Consider the following 20,966-nt stretch of genomic DNA (forward strand, 5'->3'; position numbering starts at 1 on the left):
CTGAGGAAACAACAGCCAGGCCTAAGGGAAGGAGCATGCCAGGTGAATTCCAGGGGAAGCAAGGAGCACAAGGTCTAGGGCAGAGCAGGAAAAGATCTTAGGGTAGGACCCGGGGAACATCTATACCATGACTGCAACAGCTTCCGCTGTCTGTAATAATACCAGCAGCAGCAGCAGGAGGTCATTTTGCTATTCCAACCTCCCATCTCTATACCTTGCAAGATAACTCCCCGGAGTTCTCAACGCCACTGGTGTGTGATCTGTGGAGATGGCTGTTGTGCAAGAATGCAAAGGTAATCATTCGTAACTCCGCCCACCTGGAGAGCTATGGAAAGCCTAATTCATGCTGGCGACACAGGCCTGGAAACCTTCCAGGCCCCACTCTCCCAGGCACCCTGCACCGCTCTTAGCGAGCCCGGCGTCCGCACCCAATAGCGGCGCCTGCGCAGTGGCTCTGCGGGGCCAGGGCTCCCGAGGGTTCCGAACGCCCAGCCCTCCAATGGGCGGGGAATCAGCTCCGCTCCGGAAGTCGCCGCTGCCTGCCCCCCGTTAACGAGCCTGGCGAACGGGCGCGTCGTAAAAGGTCGCGGTGGAACTTCCCTACAGCACAGAGACGTGGCGCTTTACGGTGCCAGGCACTGCTGGAGGGGAAATGTCGGCTGCGGGTCGGGAGGATTCCTTGGGTCCTGCCAGCAGCTTTGCGAAGCGGGTCCTGGTGACCGGGGGTGCTGGTTTCATGTAGGTAACGGCGTCGCTGGTCAGGTACTGGCTTCCCAGAAATCCCAACCCTTTCTGCGGCTCTGCTTGCCCGTGGCAACTTGGGACCAGCTTTGGGTGTTTGATGAGGGGAGGGTCTTAATGCGCGACCGGGATCTTCCGACCGTCTTCCCCCTGCCGGCCTGCGAAGACCTGGTTCCTTAGAAACTGCGACTTCTTTAAAACGCCTTCCTCCCCAAAGCAGAGGTTCTGGGTACTGTCTGCCCTCCTGCCTGGCCTGAGATGCACCTGTCACTCTCCTGAGTGCGCCCATAATTGCAGTAAGCTTCTCACCAGCTGCTTCAACCCTCCTGGCACCCCTTCCCCCAATACACAGGTCTTGTACCTCTAGACGCCAAAAAACCATTTTTGTAACATGACAGGGCATTTATTTACTCAGCCTACTTTAAAACCCTCTGTTGGTACTAAACGTTTGATGCCTCTTTCCCTCTTACACCCACAGTCAGCAAGTCCTCTCTCCCTACTTCCAAAGTATATCCTCAAGGCCTCTTCTCACCTCCCTTCCCCTTCTACCCTGGCCCAATTTTACTGTGTTCTTTTGCCTATGCTACTACTGTAGCCTCCTGATTGGTCATAGTGCTTCCAAGTCTGTTTTTCACAAGTCAGTGTTTATTAAATAAAAGTGCATACATTTTACTCCAGTGGTTCCTGTCAGACTTAGAATAAAATCCAGACTCTTTTCCATATCTATTAGACTCTCATGTGCCCAAGCACTACTTTTCCAATCTGATCTCCTGCCAGTCTACCCCTAGCTTTTCTGTGCCTGCCACACATCTCTTGCTGTCCCTGAAACACATGAGGCTCCTTCCTCCTTTCTTGAGGCTTCTGTCCTTGCTTCCCCTTTGTTTAGCCTGTTTGCATCACTCAATTCAGACGTTTACCCAGACATTACCTTCTCAAAAAAGGCCTTAACTGACCACCCTATCTAAAATATCCTTCTCCCTACTAACATACTTATCACTACCTGAAATTGTGTGTTGTGTTTACTTGATTATTGCTTGCATTCCCACTTTAGAATGTAAACAGTGAGGGCAGAAACTGTTGTTGTCTCAGCACCTGGAAGACTGTCTGGCTCATTTTACAGAGGTCTTCAATAATTGTTCAATGGACGAATGCATAAGTACAAATGAGAACCTCTCCCAATGTTTAGTGGAAGAAGAGGAACATGGAACTCTTTCTCCCACCTCCAAGCCCATTAACACGTTAAATCTCCTCTTCTAATCTGAAAGTGACTTAGAGAAGAGTACCAGGCAGGCAAGGTTCACTTAATAAGAACAGGAGTGTGGACATAAAAGAATGGTACTGGTGTGATAGTGCTGGTCCAAGAAGGGCACTACTAGAAAATGCTGTGAAAGGGCTGTCAAGTACAAACTCTGAGTTCATAATTTGGCCCTTGTTCCTGCCTTTTTGTTTGGCGTACATGATAAAATCTGGTGAATCATCGCACTGAAATATGCCTCTGGTTCCATTTCAGGGTCCTCTGAAACCCAGGAGCCACTGTGGATATCTAACTGGGGATGGGTTCAGCTAGCCTTGGAAACCTAGTTTTAGTGTAGGACCCCCCTGATTTACACCATCAAATTCTTTTTTTTTTCTTCTTTTTTAAAAATATATCTTTATTGATTTCAGAGAGAGGAAAGGAGAGAGAGAGACAGAAACATCAATGATGAGAGAGTCATTGATCGAGCCCGCAACCCAGGCATGTGCCCTGACCGGGAATCGAACCCGGATCGCCTGGATCCTAGGCCGATGCTCAACCACTGAGCCACGCCCGGCTGGGCTACACCATCAAATTCTTGTACCAAGAGATAGCAATTGCAGTAGGATTACTATAAACATAGACAACTCCCATGCTCATACTAACTTAATTTTTACGTAATTATAGTCCATTTACACTGACCACCAACCATTGTACTTACCATTCTGCTTTACTTCCATACTCAAAGCATGCGCATTAACAGATCATTTGGTTAAACTAATTTTTTCATGTACCCAGGACCAGTAAACTTGCCTCTTCTCCCTAGTGTAAAGGGAATATAAAGCTTTGTGTATTGCTGCTGTTCACAAGGTTAGTGAAAGGAGGGTGTGTATATTCAGTGCAGTTATATTTCTTGCAAAAATGTAAAGATGTCTGAATAGTTTCCTAATACTTAACAGCTTAGGGTAACATTTAAGAATTTAAGGAAAAGGTTAAATTTTCTACTAACAAGATATACTTTTTCTTATAGTGCATCACATGTGATTGTCTCTTTAGTAGAAGATTATCCAGACTATATGATCGTAAATCTAGACAAGGTGAGTTTTATAAAAATGAGCTTCATGCACTGAAATTTATTTATATTTTTTAAAAGTATTAGAATCCTGTCGTGCTAATATCTTAGTTTTTTATTTAGTCATTTTAGCAACTTGGGGGCCTATAGTCATGTGTTCATGCTGTATTAATCTTAATAAAGCCTTTGGAAACTTTTTCACTTATTATGATAGCCCATAAAGTAAAGGTTTTTAAGAGCAGTATTTTTACCAAAAAAAAAAATCTTCACCCTAATTCAATATTTAATGTAATCTTGTGATTATTAACCTTTTTTGGAGTTGGAATATTGTGGTCATTTGATTTTATTATTTGATTTTGTATCTGCCATCTCATGGAAAACTATATTTTTTAAAAACTTAAAATGTAATTAATTTACTTTTGAGAATTTTTCTGTAATAATTGGACTCTCGCTGGAGAGTCTGAAAGCTATGATTGATAATCACCAAGTTTTTGACTTTAAACACAATGTGCAGTTATTACCTTCATTTTGTAAAATGTAATAGGAAAAGTATGTAGTCAAAGAATAATCCATAAGTCTTAGGAATTTTTACCTCCCTTACTATCATGGACAGTAATTTTTACCCCCATCTCTACACCAATTACCAGCAGTTAATTTAGGAAAAAATGTAATGAGTTATATTATGTGTAACACAAGTGTAATTGTTTTCAATCACTCATTCCTTTTCAGTAGGGAATGGTAAACTTTTCCAGCCACCAGGCGCTGGAGGTAAATCTGGGCAGGAAAATTTTTTTAAGGAAAGGTTTATAACAAGTGATTTTTTTTTTTTTTTGTATTTTGAAACTAACAAAATTACGCTTTTTATTTTTTACTTTAAAGATGTTAGAAACTTAAAAATACAAAAAGCAAACACTTTAAGAAGACATGTTCTCATATTATGATCAGAACATCTATAGTCTTTAAAATAAATTGACATTTTATAGGAAAAGCTATTAATCACTTTTTGTGTTGTTTCTCCACCCTCCTTTCTCTTTACTTATTTTAAGCTGGATTACTGTGCAAGCTTGAAAAATCTTGAAACCATTTCTAACAAGCAAAACTACAAATTTATACAGGTATGAAAGTTCTTATAATAGTATACTGTGCCTCTTTAGTTATTCAGACATTATATCTTCTTTCTTTATAAACTTGTGTAATATGGGCTTGGAAAATATGCTAATTAAAGACCTTTTAGTGTTCAGAAGTACCACATGCTATAGAGAATACTACTTTTAGATTGATACCACATACAAAATTATGTGTGATTTTTCATGCCGTGGCAGATCTATGAATAGCTGATTGAACTTACATGGTTTGTGATTTTTAGGTCCTCACTATCCTTTTTATATAAGAAAAATATGTTTTTGTTGATTTCAGAGAGAGGAAGGGAGAGGGAGAGAGAGAAATATCAGTGATGATAGAGAGTCATTGATCAGCTGCCTCCTGCACCACCCCCTACTGGGGGTTGAGCCCGAAACGGGGCATGTGCCCTGACTGGGAATGTAACCATGACCTGTTTCATAGGTTGACGGTCAACTGCATGTGCCCTGACTGGGAATGTAACTATTACCTGTTTCATAGGTTGACGGTCAACTGCCGAGCCAAGCCGGCCGCTCACTATCCTTCTTAATAAGGCCTTGCTGGAATTTAAGAAGATTGTTATAAAGTGGGGTGTTACTTAGGTCAGCCAATAGCCAAAAAGCCCACACCATACAGCCCATAAGGTAGTCTTCTCCCATGAAAGTTGATTAATAAGCTTTGGAAGACTGATTCTTACTAGCCACTCTTAAGAATCCAAAGAAACCAAAGAACCAAGTCAGTGGTTTGCAAAGGGAAATTTTAATGTCAACTGCAACTATTTATCCTGTGGTTTATATGTTTTTTTAGGGATTCTGGAAACACTCTTCTTAACCACAAATCTTAAAGAATATATTGAGCAGTATACTGAGCAAACATTTCATAATTCTGTTCTTCTGTATGAAAGTGTTTTCTTCAGTCACCAAAGAATTATTGAGAATACATATTTTTAGAACTAACTATACATATAACATCAAAAGTACTCATAAGTTTACTTAGTTGTGATTAGATGCATTTTTCAAAATGTCACTCCAATTGTAATACTTTAAATATATTTCAATAATGATTATCTTAAACTTTTGAAAATATGTTTAAAATTTTTCCTGTTAACATAGTGACCTTACCTTGGCAAGAATGTTATGGAAAAAACCTAGTATAGTCCTTAATAGTAGTTGGTGCTCAGTAAAATATTATTTTAGATATTTATTTGCAAAAATATTTTTGAATTGAATATTTTATATCCTAGGATGCTGAAAAAATACATCATTCATTACTGTACTTACTTGACCCCTCAGTTGAATTTTTAAGATATTCTCTATAAAACTGGGGAGGGGAGAATTACTTCTTCTCTTATCATTCTGTTGTTATTCATACAGTAAAATGGATTTTATGAATGGGAATGCTCAATGAAACTTAGTTTTTTCATGTTTGCTTTTTATATAGGGTGACATATGTGATGCTCACTTTGTGAAACTGCTTTTTAAAACAGAGAAAATAGATATAGTGCTACATTTTGCCGCACAAACACATGTAGGTAAGCATTGTTTTATGTTACAGGTATTTTTTCCAATGACTGATTAGCCTAAATCAAAGTCCAGTAATGGGGCTGAACAAGTAGTACTTAATATGTGTCTTTGAGTGAGCATATACCATGCTCTACCAGAAAAACAAGTCGTTGGTCACTCTGTCATCAAGGTAATTGGTGCTATTCAGGTCACTTTTTTTAGTATAGGTTGAAATGTAACTTTGAATGTTATCTTAAACCTACGAGTTTAACCAAATTTAGCATAGTGATTACTTTTGGGAAGATGAACATTCAAACTGTATTTTTTTAAAAAATATTTTCATTGATTTTTAGAGAAAGGGGAAGAGGGAGAAGGGGGAGAGAGAGAGAGAAAGAAACATGGATGTGAGAGAGAAACATCAATCGGTTGCCTCCCCCACATACCCTGACTGGGATTGAATCTGAAACCTGAGTATGTGCTCTGATTAGGACTCAAGCCGGCGACCTTTTGGTGCACTCAGCCAACTGAGCCACACTGGTCAGGCTCTATGAATTTTTAATTTGGATTTTCCTTGTTGTAATCAGTTTGAGCATCTTAAGCTTAACGACCTTTGTATTTCTTGTCTAAACTCTTTATGTCTCCTCCTCATTTTACCTTAGGGTTGCTACTTTTTTATAACTTATTTATAGATTGAATATATTAACACTTTTTTCCGATAAGTTCAAATATTTTTCCCAGTTTGTCATTTGTCTTTTTACTTTGTAGATTTTTTTGTGTTTTTTTTAACTATGCAAGAATTTTTATGTAGTCAAATTTATCAATTTCATTTCTTTTGCTTCTGTATTTTAAGCAATAGTTAGGAAAGTTCCCCTCACTCCCAAATTATAGATAATTGATTCTTTAAAGCGAATTTATTATAAAATAATTTGTCCAATAGTTGTTTTCAGCAATAACAGGTTGAGCTGAAAAGCCTAGCCCTCTAGCTTAAACTGGAAGTTTCAAAAAATTTTTAAATTTAAAAACATTTTAAATTTAGATGTATCATTTATTTTTTTCCTTATGGAATGAAAAGTACTTCCTTCAAATTTAGCACTAATAGTTTTCTAGGCCCTAGGAATTTACATGTATAATGTAATTTAGGCTAAAGAAATCATAATAGCAATGTGTCTTTGTGTTATTTTTTAAATTATTGCATTTGTAGTGAATGAAGACAAGTGAATAGAGTTTTCCTTAAACCTGAGTCTAGCATTTGATATTTGTTTTGTCCCTTGAATGGAATTGTTCTAGCTTTCTCTCTCTTTTTTAGATCTTTCATTTGTACGTGCCTTTGAGTTTACATATGTTAATGTTTATGGCACTCATGTTTTGTTAAGTGCTGCTCATGAAGCCAGAGTGGAGAAATTTATTTATGTCAGCACAGATGAAGTATATGGAGGCAGTCTTGATAAGGTAAGCTTAGAAAATGTATATTTCATCTACTTACTGTGGGCCATGCAACAAACCTGTCATAGTAAAACCTTCTCTAGGCTTTTTTTATCCTCTGATTATACATACTTGTGGCACTCTCCACTTGTCATTCCATTGTGTCTTCTGTTCAAATCAAATTAATGCCACTCCAGTGGCAACAATAATACTCTAGGTAAAGATTTATATGTAATTTGACTGACAGTATTTAACAAGAGAGCAGCAGATTTCATCTTTTTGTCCCAGTCTTATGTATATGATGAATGTTATTTCCATGGGCCAAAGCATGCGTAAGTTAGGCTGCAGCATACTGCTTGTTCACTCAGGAAAGCACATTGTCATGTCAAGGAGTGAGTGTGAAATTATTGTAGAAACTGGAATCTGTTCTCTTTTTTAAATCATTTGTAAATGTCATATTTTTTATGCAAAAAATGGTTCCATTTTTCAGTCTATATTTTTCATAGCCAGTAGTGACCTCATTCTGTTTTATTTTATTTTTACCAAAACACATGTATAATGAAAAAAATCAAGTAGTTTGAAAAAACTTATAGTGAGAAAAAGCAGACCCTGGCCACTTTTCAATTCACAATCCCACCTCTGAGAAGCAACCACTTTCATTTCTCCTTGCAATTTTTATAAGCTTAATTTCTTTTCTGTACCTTGTCACCCTACATTTGATGTGACACAGTAGCCAGAATGATTTTTAAAATGGAAGATCATGACATTACTCAAGATCTGTTAATGTTTTGATGTTGGCCTTCAAGGTTCCACATGTTTTCGCCTCCATCTAGCTCCCCCTCTCATGAAGTTCCTTATAGTTCCCTTGAACACACTTCTGTCTCGGGGCCTTTGCACTTGCTGTTCTGCCTCCTGCCTCATTGGCTTGTTGTGAACTTTAAATAGGTTACTACATTAAAGTGCTTAGAAAAATACTAGGCACATAGTTGGGGTTCATTAATTTTTTTTTAATGTAGTGATTATGATTAACATTTCAAGTTTGTAATATATTTTGTGATTTCTCTACTTAGAAAGTATGCATAGTACTTTTTTAAAAAAATTATCTTTTTAAAATTAGGAATTTGATGAATCTTCACCCAAACAACCAACAAATCCTTACGCATCATCTAAGGCAGAGGCTGAGTGTTTTGTACAGTCTTACTGGGAACAATATAAAGTAAGAACTGATTTTAATTTAAAACTCTTGAATCATTTTTCTTTGGACTTAGGTGTTAAAACTTCAAGTTAGCATTAGCAATATTTCATTTCTAGGGTAGAGGATATATATTGAGGATGTACTTCTATAGTAGGATCTACTTCTTCTTGTTTAGTTCATCTTTTAAAGGAATGATTTGTACATTTTTTTTTCCTGCTTTAGTAATATGTAGAGTGTTAGAGCTAAAGTGAAAAGCCCTGTTCCCAGGAATCCTCTGAGTTAAGGAAGATGAAGGGAGGGCAGATTCCCTTACCCTCTGTGTGCTCCTCTCCGCATGATTCATCTCTCTTGGCTCCTCATGAACAGGAGGCAGATTTCCCCGGGTGGCTCTGACACTATCAGTGTGGGAGCCTTACCCATTATGAATTATCAGCTCGAATCCCCTACATTTGGCTTCCCACTGGTCGTCTTTGGGTGTTATTAGGGACTGGGTCAGAAAGGCAACACCAGGGAATGACTCAAGGTTCTCTTGCCTTTTGTGGTCCAGTAGCATTGGTCTGTTTCTCTTTTCTGGTAGGTTTTTTTAATTGTAAGGGTTGGTACAACAGAGAAAGCCAATTTGAAGTGTAACATGTAACCAAACATAGAGCCCTAGAAGTGGTCTCTGAAGTAATCAGGTGGAAATTTTCTTCTAGCAAACTTACAAACTGCCTCATCTATACTTATCCTCCCCTTGTCCCAATAAAGAAAACATTCCTCCTCCTCTTGTTGGAACCTCCGCCTTTATCTGAATCCTACCCTCTCCTGTCTTTTCAGGGACCTTACATTAGAAAAAATTCCCCTCTCTTCTGTCCTTAAAGTGTATGGAATGATTTAGCCAAAAGTGCCACATTTTAAAACTGCTTAACTTTAGGTAATCATTACTTTGGACCGTTCCATTATCTTAATGTCAAATACTCTTAAGTTTCCAGTTGTCATCACAAGAAGCAGTAATGTTTATGGACCACATCAGTATCCAGAAAAGGTACATTTCGCTTCTGAATTCAGTGTGTTTTAGTGATGGTAACTTATTATTTATAATAATCTTTCTTCAGTTATTTATTCAAAATTTATGTTGTAATTATACATAATTTATAGGTACCGTATAGGCCACATGCATACTTAAGCTTAAGTCTCAACCTGACATTCACCAGCGGGCATGACCTTAGGTCCTTTGAGCATCGTCTTTAAATTGAGGAGTAATGATAATATTAGAAAGGATTTTGAAGGACCCAGTGAGATGATACATGTGAAAATGCCTTGTACTGTGCAGGATTCTCAAAGCTAGTTAGAGAGTGATGTGGGAAGTTTGTATAGAAATTTATCTTAGACTCCACAGTGATCGGATTTTAGCGTGGAATAAAGCCATGCTGGACCCAGGAATCCCAAACTGGAAATTCTGACTTCAAAGGACATTTTGGAAAGCAGGACTCTGAAGTCAGGGAGATTTAAAGAGACAAATGACATTGTACACTAATATTTGTTCAGTGAAGGCAAGAGGGAGTGTGTTGCGTATGGTAGAGCTTTGGCAAACCTATTTTATCTTAAAATGTGTTATTCAAGTTTTATGTAACCTCTCTGCAAGTAAAGTGTTCCCCAGAGAGACTGTGCACCTGAGGCCTTGGGAGAACATTGTTATTTTCTTGTTGCTATATGAAATCTCCAAATGGGTCACATTAGCGTCTTTGTCCTTTGATTCAATTCTATCTATAGCACTTTTAGTGAGTTCAGTGTATCGCCCCTGAGGATGGCTATGTCTGAGGATAAGATGACTGAGGTTTGGTCCCTGTCCTCACTTAGAGTAATAACTGGAATATACTGAGATAAGGGCTGGAGGGAGTTCAGAAACAGGACTAAAAAAAGAAAAAAATTTATCTTACACTCAATTTATCTTACACTGTTCTCCAACTCCTCTTTATTGTTGCAGGCCTGAATGTCTTCCAGAAAGTAGTACAAGTAGTGAGTAAAGAAATGTAGTTAAAAGGTGAAAATGCCTGTGTGGTTGATTCTGTATCATTAAGCCCAATTTTAAGTAACTATTGCTCCCTCTCAGCCTAAATTGAGAGTGAGTTTTTCACTTCCCAGCTGGTTGCAATGATCTGTTTGTCCAAAGGAAAGGGCCCCTGTCATGATCTGCTGGTATTAATACCTACTTTGCTTAATTTTTGGAGTATCTCTAACAGGTTTATTATAAATTTAGTAATTTATGTCATCCTGTTTAACATGAATTTACTTTGAATCGAAGGTGCTGGAATGTACTTTAATTTTATTAATTTCACAAACACTTAAATAGGTGTTATAAGTAAAGCAATAAGTAATGTAAAATTTCTGCTCTTATAAAATCAACACAAAAGTGAGTTTTGTGATGAAAGTATATAGCTCATGAAGACTTTTTCTGCAGTTTTCCACTATTTATAGTACTGTCTTATTTTCATATTTTTGTAGCAGATAACTTGTTTTTATGAAATAGGAAGCTTAGAGTTCTTTTACTTACCAAAATTGTAATAGGTTTTTCTTGAACTCTCATAAGAATTGGAATGCGTCTAGTATATTCTTAACAGTAATAATGTTTTAATCATATTAATGAGTAGATTTCCAAAGTCTGAAATAATATTTAAATATTCTTTTAGGTTATTCCAAAATTTATATCTTTACTACAACACAACAGGAAATGGTATGTTATTATTTACCTTTGTATCCATATGTTTTTCTGATATGTTGTTAGTATTTGGTGACAGTCTTTGTTGAAAATCATAGTCTTAGAGTTGGAGGCCATAGAATTGAACATCTTAACAAATTTACAGATTTCTTCTACAATTAATTAATAGTTTTTTAAATAAGTATCTGTAATTCATCTTTGTAATTATTTACTAAGATAATTTCAGTTCTTAAGTGAAGGGACTAAGCAAAAACAAACAAACAAATAAAAACTTCATAGACGTAGACAACAGTGTGGTGATTACCAGAGGAAAGAGAATTGCGGAGAGGTAGAAAGGGTAAAAGGGAGATAAATGGTGACAGAGAAAAAAAAATCAGTTCTTAAATGATTTATCTTGGAACTTTTAGTTATCTCATAAAATTTGACATCTTTATATAACTTTACTTTTTGAAAGGATTTATTCATAGAACTGTAGATATTTCTTCAAAATGAACTTAAGGTAAAATTGACAAATTTTTCTCAGGGAGTCACTTATGTTTGCCACTTTCCTACTGAGTACTCTCAGGAGGCTTGGAGATCATTTAAGAACTATGTATAAAATTTAGAAAAGTCATGAAAATTTGTGTTTTCAGTAAGAGATTTCCCAGATCACCATGGAATTAGCTTTTCTGGAGTTGTACCCAATCCTTGCCTTACTCTGGCTTGGGAGAGCTTACTTTTTTACATTTCATGATTCCCTTCTATTTAATCTTTTTTAGCTGTATTCATGGATCAGGGCTTCAAAGAAGAAATTTTCTTTATGCTGCTGATGTAGTAGAAGCATTTCTCACTGTCCTCAAAAAAGGGAAACCAGGTGAAATTTATAACATCGGAACCAATTTTGAAATGTCAGTTCTCCAGCTTGCCAAAGAACTAATACAACTGGTACGTATATATTGTGAAGGGGTAGTATTTTCAAAATTGCCACTAATTTAGTGACAGTAATGACTAATTTAATCAAAATCAGTAATTTACAGTTTATTCAATTGAAAGGCCAAAAAAATTTATTTTCTGCCATAGTATACAATGTGTATTCTTTCTCAGCTTCAGATAGAATTTAGGTTATAAAGTACAGAAAGAGTTACTAAAATGCTATTCATCTTAGCTGTCTCTCCTGCTGTGGGGAGGTTGTTTTTCTTGTCTTTTGAATCCTCTATTGAATATTATTGCTGTTCTCTGGTCTCATTTTATAATTTGACTTAAAAGCCCTTTCCATTTTGACAGATCAAAGAGACCAATTCAGAGTCTGAAATGGAAAACTGGGTTGATTATGTTAATGATAGGTGAGTAACAAGTAAAATGTTTCGGAAAGATTGTGAAATCTTAGGTACTTATAAAATTATAAAATGTATGGAATTAATCAGGAACTAGTTCGTCCATTCTGAGTTTTCTGCTAAAATATTTTTTTTCTAATTATAAATGTCATGAGAATAAAGTGTGACATTATTACTTACTAGCTCTGTGATTTAAAGAAAGTTACAGTACTGACTTTTTCCAAGGCTGAGGTTTTCTTGAGTGTAGAATAGAGAAAATAATATCTTGCTTTTAAAACAGTACATTAATGGATATGAAGTACCCAACCCAGGGTATAGAACACAAGAGTCCTAATAAGTTTATGTGTATTTATTTATTCATTCATCAAACATTTAGGTGTGATCCACTGCAGTCATACCTAGATTGTGCTGAAATAAGAAGAGGATAAGCTATAGGGAGTTAGTCATCTGGAATTATAGATGATTTTTTAAAATATACACTTTATTTTACAAATTTTTTCTATCATGTCATCAGGGAGAAGTTTTTTAAGAAAAAAATTTGAATTTTGGTAAAGATGCATGGATACACATTATTTCTCTGACTAATCAGATTGTAAATACGTTTCCCCAGTGTCATTTTAAATCTGTTTTTTTTCCCAAGACCCACCAATGACATGAGATATCCAATGAAGTCAGAAAAAATACATGGTTTAGGATGGAGACCTAAAGTGCCTTGGGAAGAAGGAATAAAGAAAACAAGTATGTTATGAATTGGTCATTTGGGGGATGGGGTTCAAAAAAATGTAAAGAAACAGTAGTTTATTTTTACAACACTACAAATTCAGTAGAATATTGTGATGAATCATTTTTACTTTTCAAATTGTTACATTTAATATATTTCTAGCAATAGTAATGTATTTCCTAAGCATCTTGAATTTCATAGACTGACTTCTGATCAGTTTTCCTGTATCTTATTAGCATTTATCAGATACCTATTTCATTGATTTTCAGGTATACAATTTTTTACTTTTTTTATATCCTTGAAAGGTGTGTGTTTTACAGTCACTAGTATCTTAGAACTACCATTGCAACATTTTTCTTTCTTAGTGGTATGTAAAATAATTGTTTATCCTAAGAGAAGTGGCATCTTAGATTTGATGAAATACAGATATTGCAGTCTTAAGTGTCTTGAGTCTTTTTTTTTTTTAAATATGTCTTTATTGATTTCAAAGAGAGGAAGGGAGAGGGAGAAAGAGAGATAGAAACATCAATGATGAGAGAGTCATTGATTGGCTGCAGCCCGCAACCTGGGCATGTGCCCTGACCAGGAATCGAACCCTGATCTCCTGGATCCTAGGTCGATACTCAACCGCTGAGCCACGCCCGGCTGGGCAAGTGTCTTGAGAGTTTTTATATTGAAACAAACAAATAGGAAGCAAATTGAATATGTACAGAAATATCCATTAAAATAAGTGTATGTAAAGTCTGTATATATATGTTACAGTTCTATTTAGAAATATACATAATTTGTCTTTTTTTTAACTAAAAAACTTTACTGATAGTACAGCAACATAAAATAATTTCACATATTAACAGAAGGAAACTCACATCATCTCACTATGCCTATAATGCAGTATTGCTACATTTACACGTAAAATACTACATTTATTTCCTATACCTTTAAAATAGGTGCAAATGACTTATCTGTTTCCCCCTGAATTTCTTAAAATCAGGATGTCTTAAACACACCAGCAAGTTTGATGTTGAAGCACTTTTGAAGTTAAAAAAAAAATTAGTTGATTTTTAAATCCGAATTTTCGATGATGAAATACCTTCCGATTAATGTCAGTTCAAAATCAAATTGTCATTAGGCAACCCTTGCCTGCTGATAAGCTGTTGGGCAAGACTTTTCTTACTTAGGAAAACTCAGTATATTTTGGTTAACTGATGTTTAGTTTTTTAATTTTGATTTTTGTCTTTTGTTTTTTTTTCCTGTCAGTTGAGTGGTACAAAGAGAATTTTGACAACTGGAAGAATGCGGACAAGGCATTAGAACCTTTCCCAGTACAACCACCGTTTGTGTAGTCAGGACAATTTTTGGAAAAAGAAGAAAATTTTCCTACCTCGACAAGTGATATGAAATCAAGTGACCAATTGAAGTGTCTTTTTTTTTCATTTGGAATTAGATTCATGACTTTTTGTATAAAATCCAAATGCAAAATGCCTCAGTCTTTAGAAGAGTTTCAGTATTAGCATAGGATTTAAATATCAATTTTTTCAGAAGACATTTCTGAATTAGGAACCAGTAGGCATAGAAAGACTTCTTCATAGGATTGGGCCTGGAAGGAGGAATCTCCTGGTTCTGGGAACAAGGACACTATTAGCTCTGAGCCAATGACAGCTTTGCTGGCATTGAACCCAGTCAGCTTTCCTATCTTTCCCACTGCCTACAACGTCTCTGAAGTTTTCATTCTTGGGCAATATAGGATGAGACTTATCCCCTAATTCATCTTTTTTAAAGGAATGATATTGTGCTACAGTTGCTTTAAAAATGGAACAAAATGGAAGCACTTTTTAATTTTTGATAATGTTGTAACATTAAGTTAAATGTTTTTTAAACGAAGGACATAGTTTTTATATTTTCAAAGTCAGTCATTGAACTATGTATAAGTAACCTTGTATCAGAAATTTTATCATGTATTTACTGTTGAAAATGATTTTATTTATAAAATGATCAATATTTTAAAAAAATTTTATATCTCTTTATTGATTTCAGAGAGAGAAAGGGAGAGGGGGAGAGAGAGATAGAATCATCAATGATAAGAGAGTCGTCATTGATCGGCTGCCTCCTGCATGCCCCCGACTGCGGATCGAGCCCACAACCTGGGCATGTGCCCCAACCAGGAATTGAACCCCGATCGCCTGGATCCTAGGTTGTTGGTTAACCACTGAGCCATGCCTGGCCGGGCAAAATGATCAATATTTTAATGTATTTAATATAGAATATATTTTTTTAAGTAATGAATATTTTTATTTTTTTGTAGACAATTTTTTAAAATACTTAATTATGTATTTTTAATTCCTCTCTCCCCTAAAGACTTTTAGATGATTTGAAAATGTAACCTATTGGATATTGTTTTGAGAAAGGGAAAAGAGTCAAAGATTATGCCCAGCTTTCTGGCTTCAATGCATGATTAATGGTTGCCTTCTCTGTGAAGTAGGAAGCAAGGTCATTAACCCAGAGGTAGTTGAGGGAGGGGGATGGGAGTGGAGTGAGGACCTTGAGAATGTAGAGACTGGGAAAAGAGTAAGCAGATCCAAAATTAGTAAGACGATTTGCCAAACAGAAATCAAACACAAACTGAAGTTGAACACTTGTAACTTCAGAATTCTGAGATAGTAAAAATAGTTAGATTGAGCCAAAATTGGGAATAGTATGATTCAGGTTGGGCGGAAGAACTAAGAGTGAGATTAACTGAAATGATGCTCCACAGGTCTTAGTTGTGCAGGGAAGAAAATGCTTCTTGGAGGTAGCCTGTAGCAAACAGATGGGAAGTGGGCGTAAGGGAGGCTGAGGTGAGAGCTCAGGGACGCTAGGAAGTTACAGGCGGAAATGGGACCAGCTGAGAGCAAATGGTCTATGGTGGAGTTTGGTCATTGAGGGTAGATGACAAAAACACTGTTCTGTCATTTGTTCTGTCACATATTTTTGTGTACACTTTTATTTCCAGCTTTAATAGACTTTATTGTTCATCTGATCTCAGGAGACGACCTTGACAGACATTAGGAACATAGAATGGAAAACCAGTTTATTTTTTTTTAAATGGAAAAAAGTGTAAGAAAAATTAATGCTCCATATGTCATAAGGGAAACGCAAATTAACACAACAATGAAATACCACTGCACACCTGTTAGAAAGCCCAAAATCTGGAACACCGACATCACCATATGCTGACAAGTGATTACACTTGTATGAGGTTTCTAGAGTAGGCAAATTCATGGACATAGAAGGTAGAGTAGAGGCTTCCCAGGGGCTGGGGGCTGGGTGGAGAGGGAAAGGGGAGTTACTGTTTAATGGGTACGGAGTTTATGTGGGATGATGAAAAAGTTCTGAAAGTGATGATGGTGATAATTGCACAACATTGTAAATTGTTAATGTCACTGAATTATACACTTAAAAGTAGTTAAGGTATAATTTTTGTTATGTGTATTTTATCACAGTAATTTTAAAAAATGTGTCCCCAGACCAACTACATTGGAATCAGTTGTTAGAAATGCAAATTCCTGGACCCCACCTCAAACTTACAGAACCAGAAACCCTGTGGGTGGGGTCTAGTGATTCTGATGCACCCTAACGTTTGAGAACCACTGCTCTATAAAGTAAGGTGGGGAGATTAGGCTAGAGGGGAATGTGGTGGCCAGGCCATTGAGGACCTTGTCTGCCATGAAAACATTCTTGGACTTTATTCTGCCAGTAGAGCTAACAACATTTTATGGGAGAAACTGAAATTGTTAGATTTGTGGGATTTATCAGTTTCCTGATTTCAAAAAGAATGTCTGCTCATTGCAGAAAGCTTGGAAAACTAAATTAAAAAAAGAAAATCAGCCCTGGCCGGTTTGGCTCAGTGGTTAGAGCAATTCTGGCCAAGGGCATGCACCTTGGTTGCACGCTCAATCCCTGGCCCTGGTCGGCTCATGTGCGAGGTGACCAATTGATGTGTCACTGTCAAATTGATATTTCTCACTCCCCCTCTCTCTCTCCCTTGCACTCTCTGAAAAGCAATGGAAAAAATATCCCCAGGTGAGGATTAAAAAAACACCCACCCGTGATCTACCATTGGACGATAACCCCTGTTGTTATTTAGATGGATGTTCTTCATTTAATTTCTTGGAATATATATAGATATATATATATGTCTATATATATATCTATATATATGTTTTTGAAAACCAAATATGGGGCTATAATGTATATACTGTTTTAGAGTCTGCTTTTTTTCACTTAGAATATATCATGAATGTTTTTACATGTTAGATCTTTTGCCATTTTTATTGACAGCAGGATTACATTTTTGAGTTTATTGGGAAGCAAGATTGAGCTCCTGCAGAGATCAAGCTGGTGGGCAGGTTTCGAGATCTACAGTAATATGTAGGCAAAAGTAGGTTTACAGTTGTGACATTCTTTTGAATGAACAAAGCAGTGCTTTCATTCATTCCTGCTTAGCTGCCTTTTATATGCCACAGGGAAGGAGCTTTCAATTTTTTTTCACAGTGTTAAGTTGTTGAATTCATTCTCAGTCTATTCTCCTACTATTGTAGAAGGAGGTGAAATGATGCAATGGCAAAAAACAAAACACCCTGAGTGCTGGAGTCATGTTTGCTGGGCCAGGGCAAATGTGAAAACTGGTGCTCCCCTTTGAAAATTCTTGACTAATGCCCTGAGCAAATGTGCTCAAGCTCTGGTGAGCACAAGCTCTGGTGAGGGATCCTAGATCCCTAGATCCCTCAGTCCTATGGATTTGCACCATTCCCTAACTGAGGAGATTCCAGAAAAGGATCATCTAAGGTGAGTACGTGACAACCATATCCATACAGACTTCCTGCCAGGCTGTCTTCTGCTTGGAAGGACTGAGCAAGGAATTGGTCACATGGAATCCTACAATTGGTGAGTTCTTCAGGGAGTATAAACCTACCTTTCTGAAGCTCGAATGGAGAGCTGGAGTGACCTAGTCTTATTTTGTTAGCCTCCTGCTAGGAATGAATAAAAAGTGAGGACCAGGGTTAGTCGGCATTGTAAAACTACTGTGACCAGTTTCTCTGACTTTGGAGACTGCCTTTGGGCCATCGGGCTGGGCAGTAGCAGTATCTGCAAAGGGCAACTGTGAGACACCTCAGGCTTATGAGAGCCTCCCAATACTTCAAGTTCAAAGCCTGGTTCACCACTTCCTGCCTCGTGATAGTCACAGTTCTCCAAATGGGGCTCAATATCCTCCTTTGTAAAACAGAAATGGTAGTTATTGTGAATTTTAAATAAAGCAATGCACGTAAAACATTCAGACAGTGCCTGATATATATATAATACATGTTCATTAAATGTTAGGTTTTATTTTTATTTCACAGGAAATAATAAAGGAAACAGGGGTCTCGCCCTAAACACAAAATTATTTCTTAACTCTTCTCCATCTGTTTACCAACAAGTACTTCAGAGAACGTCTCCATTTAGTGCCCCCATGCCCTACCTCCTGATCCCTCAGCACCTTGCTATAACCCGACTTGTTTTTACCACTGTCACTCACAACCTCCTAAACGTGAAAGCAAAGGCCAGTTTTCTTCCTCACCTCAGCGGCATTTGGCCCTGTTCACGCCGCCTTTGTTAAACGCTTGCTTCCCTTGCCTTCAGCAGCGCCACTCTCTCCTGTCTCACGCCCCCCCCCCTTGCTGGCTGCTTATTCTGCCTGTTCCCTAAATTGACGATTTCAGGCTGGCTAATTCTTGGTTATGGGTGCTGCCCTGTGCACTGTAGATGGTAGGAGGTTTACCAGCATGCCTGGTGTCCACGCCCCACCCTCCTGCACGTAGTGACAATCAAAAATGCCTCCAGACCTGGCCAAATGTCCCTTGGGGAGCAAAATCGCCCTGGTTTCGAATCACTGCCCTAAGCGATGGTGTTCCCAGCATTCCTCCCTGAGCCTCATTCATGCACTCACAATACCCTCAACCTTCATGATGACCATGATGCCCACATTTCATTTTCCCAGCACCTACATTCTCTCCCCCCCGCCCCCATATTTTAAACCCAGAGCAACTTTTGGAGCACCCACCTGGATTCTAGAAGATACCTCAACTGTTACAGATTTGTAACAGAATTTATCTCCTCCACAGCCCCAAATTAGTTTGCTTCCTGTATGCTCAGTCCTGAGAAAGGGCATCATTGCCCACCCTTTCCAAAGCCAGCAGCTTCGATGCCGTCATTGACTTCTTTCTCCCCCTGCCCATGTCTAGTTACTAAGTCCTGCAATTCCCCCTTAACCACTCTGAATTCTGGTGTCTCTCCAGCTCTTACTGCCACTGCCTTAGAACTTATGACACTCTCCAGCTGGTTTCCCTGCCTCCGGACCCTCTCCACTCAATCCTTTCCTTTATACTTCCACAGATATGTATTTTTATAAATCAAACCACTCCCTGACGTAGAAAATATATTTTGGTTTCCTGTTGCCTAATGCTTCAAACTCCAAAGATTTACCATAGCGAAGCTCCTTGCTTCCTTTCGGCTCCATCCTCGGCTGCCCTCACGCATGGGCACCCGGCCTCAGGATGCCTGGCCCTTCCGTGCCCTTTGAAGGCACCTTTCTCCTCTGTCTGAAGAACTGGTCAACCTTCAAAACCCAACCCAAACACCACCTATTCACCAAAGTTGGCCTCACCTGCAGCTCCTGAGATTCTGCCCTCTATATTACCATCACATTTTTCTTGTTTGATTCATTTGTTTATAGGTTTGTGTGTCCCACTAGACTTGTTGCTCCTGGGAGTGTAATCATCTCTGTATCCCAGGACTCACTCAGCATCTCTATTTGCTTGTGGGGTTTTAAAGGAGCAGATTCTTTGTCACAGTCTCTTTGCCTCTCTGTTTCTCTCTGCCTCCTTCCACATACACATCTGCTCTTCCACCCCACCCCAGGCAGAACCCCATGCCTTTTCACACACCACTGACCACATAAAACACACTTTCTTCCTTGAACCTCACACTATAAGGAAGAGGTAAACCAGCTTCATAAGCCTTAGGCTTGCTACTGATTCCACTAATGTTTTGTTGTTTAGAAGGACTGATCTTTAATCCTCACTTTCCTGCTTCTTTGTAGAAACTTCTTTGAATAATTGTTCTTTGATCTTTTCTTAGCTTTCATAGTCAGTGTTTCTAATACTGTTGTGTTTGTAGCTAAGTTCACTATGCTTTTTTTTTTTTTTTTTTTTAATATATCTTTATTGACTTCAGGGAGAAGAAAGGAGAGGGATAGAGAGATAGAAACATCAGTGATGAGAGAGTCATTGATCAGCTGCAGCCCCACAACCTGGGCATGTGCCCTGACCGGGAATCGAACCCTGATCTCCTGGATCCTAGGTCGTCGCTCAACTGCTGAGCCACGCCCGGCCGGGCAAAGTTCACTATGCTTTAACTGACACACTCTAGACAAGCTTTACCCAATGATGGAAAATACTCTGTTTACCAATGTAACCTTTCTATCCTACATTCAGAAAGTAGATGGGGGTGGGGGGAGGCAGGAGAGGGGAAAGGAGGGAAAGGGGAGATAAATGGTGATGGAAAGAGATATGACTTGGGGTGCTGAACACACAGTACAATATACAGATGATGTATTATAAAATTGTACACCTGAAACCAATATAATTTTATTAACCAATGTCACCCCGATAAATTTGATTAAAAAAACAGAATAAAAAAACAAAAGTAGGAAGACCCTTTTTATCATTTTGACTTAATTAGGTCAATTTTGAGAAGCAAAAGAAGCAATTTCAAGTCACGGTTTCCCTCTTCTGGCTTGAAACTGCTGGAAAACCTTTCGATAAAATGTCTGTTCTAAACAGTTCTGCACTTTGCTTAATCCCTTATTATTTACTTGACTCAGAATGGAAACATTGCTCACCTAATGAACATAGTGGTGAGTAATAACAATA

The 20,966-nt window shown here is 37.8% G+C and overlaps 1 protein-coding gene across 4 annotated transcripts; it reads left to right on the forward strand.

Annotated features, from left to right (window-relative positions):
- The first annotated feature begins 604 nt into the window (after positions 1-604).
- TGDS (TDP-glucose 4,6-dehydratase) lies at positions 605-15,020 on the forward strand. Of its 4 annotated transcripts, none has more exons than XM_081127627.1 (12): positions 605-762; positions 3,006-3,072; positions 4,094-4,162; positions 5,607-5,697; positions 6,975-7,117; positions 8,208-8,306; positions 9,250-9,309; positions 10,955-10,998; positions 11,742-11,907; positions 12,247-12,305; positions 12,937-13,034; positions 14,275-15,020. In XM_081127627.1, the coding sequence occupies exons 2-12, from the start codon at positions 3,052-3,054 to the stop codon at positions 14,358-14,360; spliced, it is 936 nt and encodes a 311-aa protein (XP_080983753.1). In that variant the 5' UTR covers positions 605-762; positions 3,006-3,051; the 3' UTR covers positions 14,361-15,020. The 4 variants fall into 4 exon arrangements, with proteins under 4 accessions (XP_080983753.1, XP_080983751.1, XP_080983752.1 ...); XM_081127625.1 differs by having other exon boundaries at positions 614-738; XM_081127628.1 differs by having other exon boundaries at positions 634-1,037.
- Positions 15,021-20,966: the final 5,946 nt, after the last annotated feature.

This window comes from Miniopterus schreibersii (assembly GCF_964146895.1).
Source record: "Miniopterus schreibersii genome assembly, chromosome: 2".
Lineage (NCBI taxonomy): Eukaryota > Metazoa > Chordata > Mammalia > Chiroptera > Miniopteridae > Miniopterus > Miniopterus schreibersii.

Coding starts and splice junctions, on each gene's coding strand:
- TGDS (XM_081127625.1), top strand. CDS start 653: ATGTCGGCTGCGGGTCGGGAGGATTCCTTGGGTCCTGCCAGCAGCTTT. Junction 739..3,005: donor ACCGGGGGTGCTGGTTTCAT/GTAGGTAACGGC, acceptor TTTTTCTTATAG/TGCATCACATGTGATTGTCT. Junction 5,698..6,974: donor TGCCGCACAAACACATGTAG/GTAAGCATTGTT, acceptor TCTCTTTTTTAG/ATCTTTCATTTGTACGTGCC.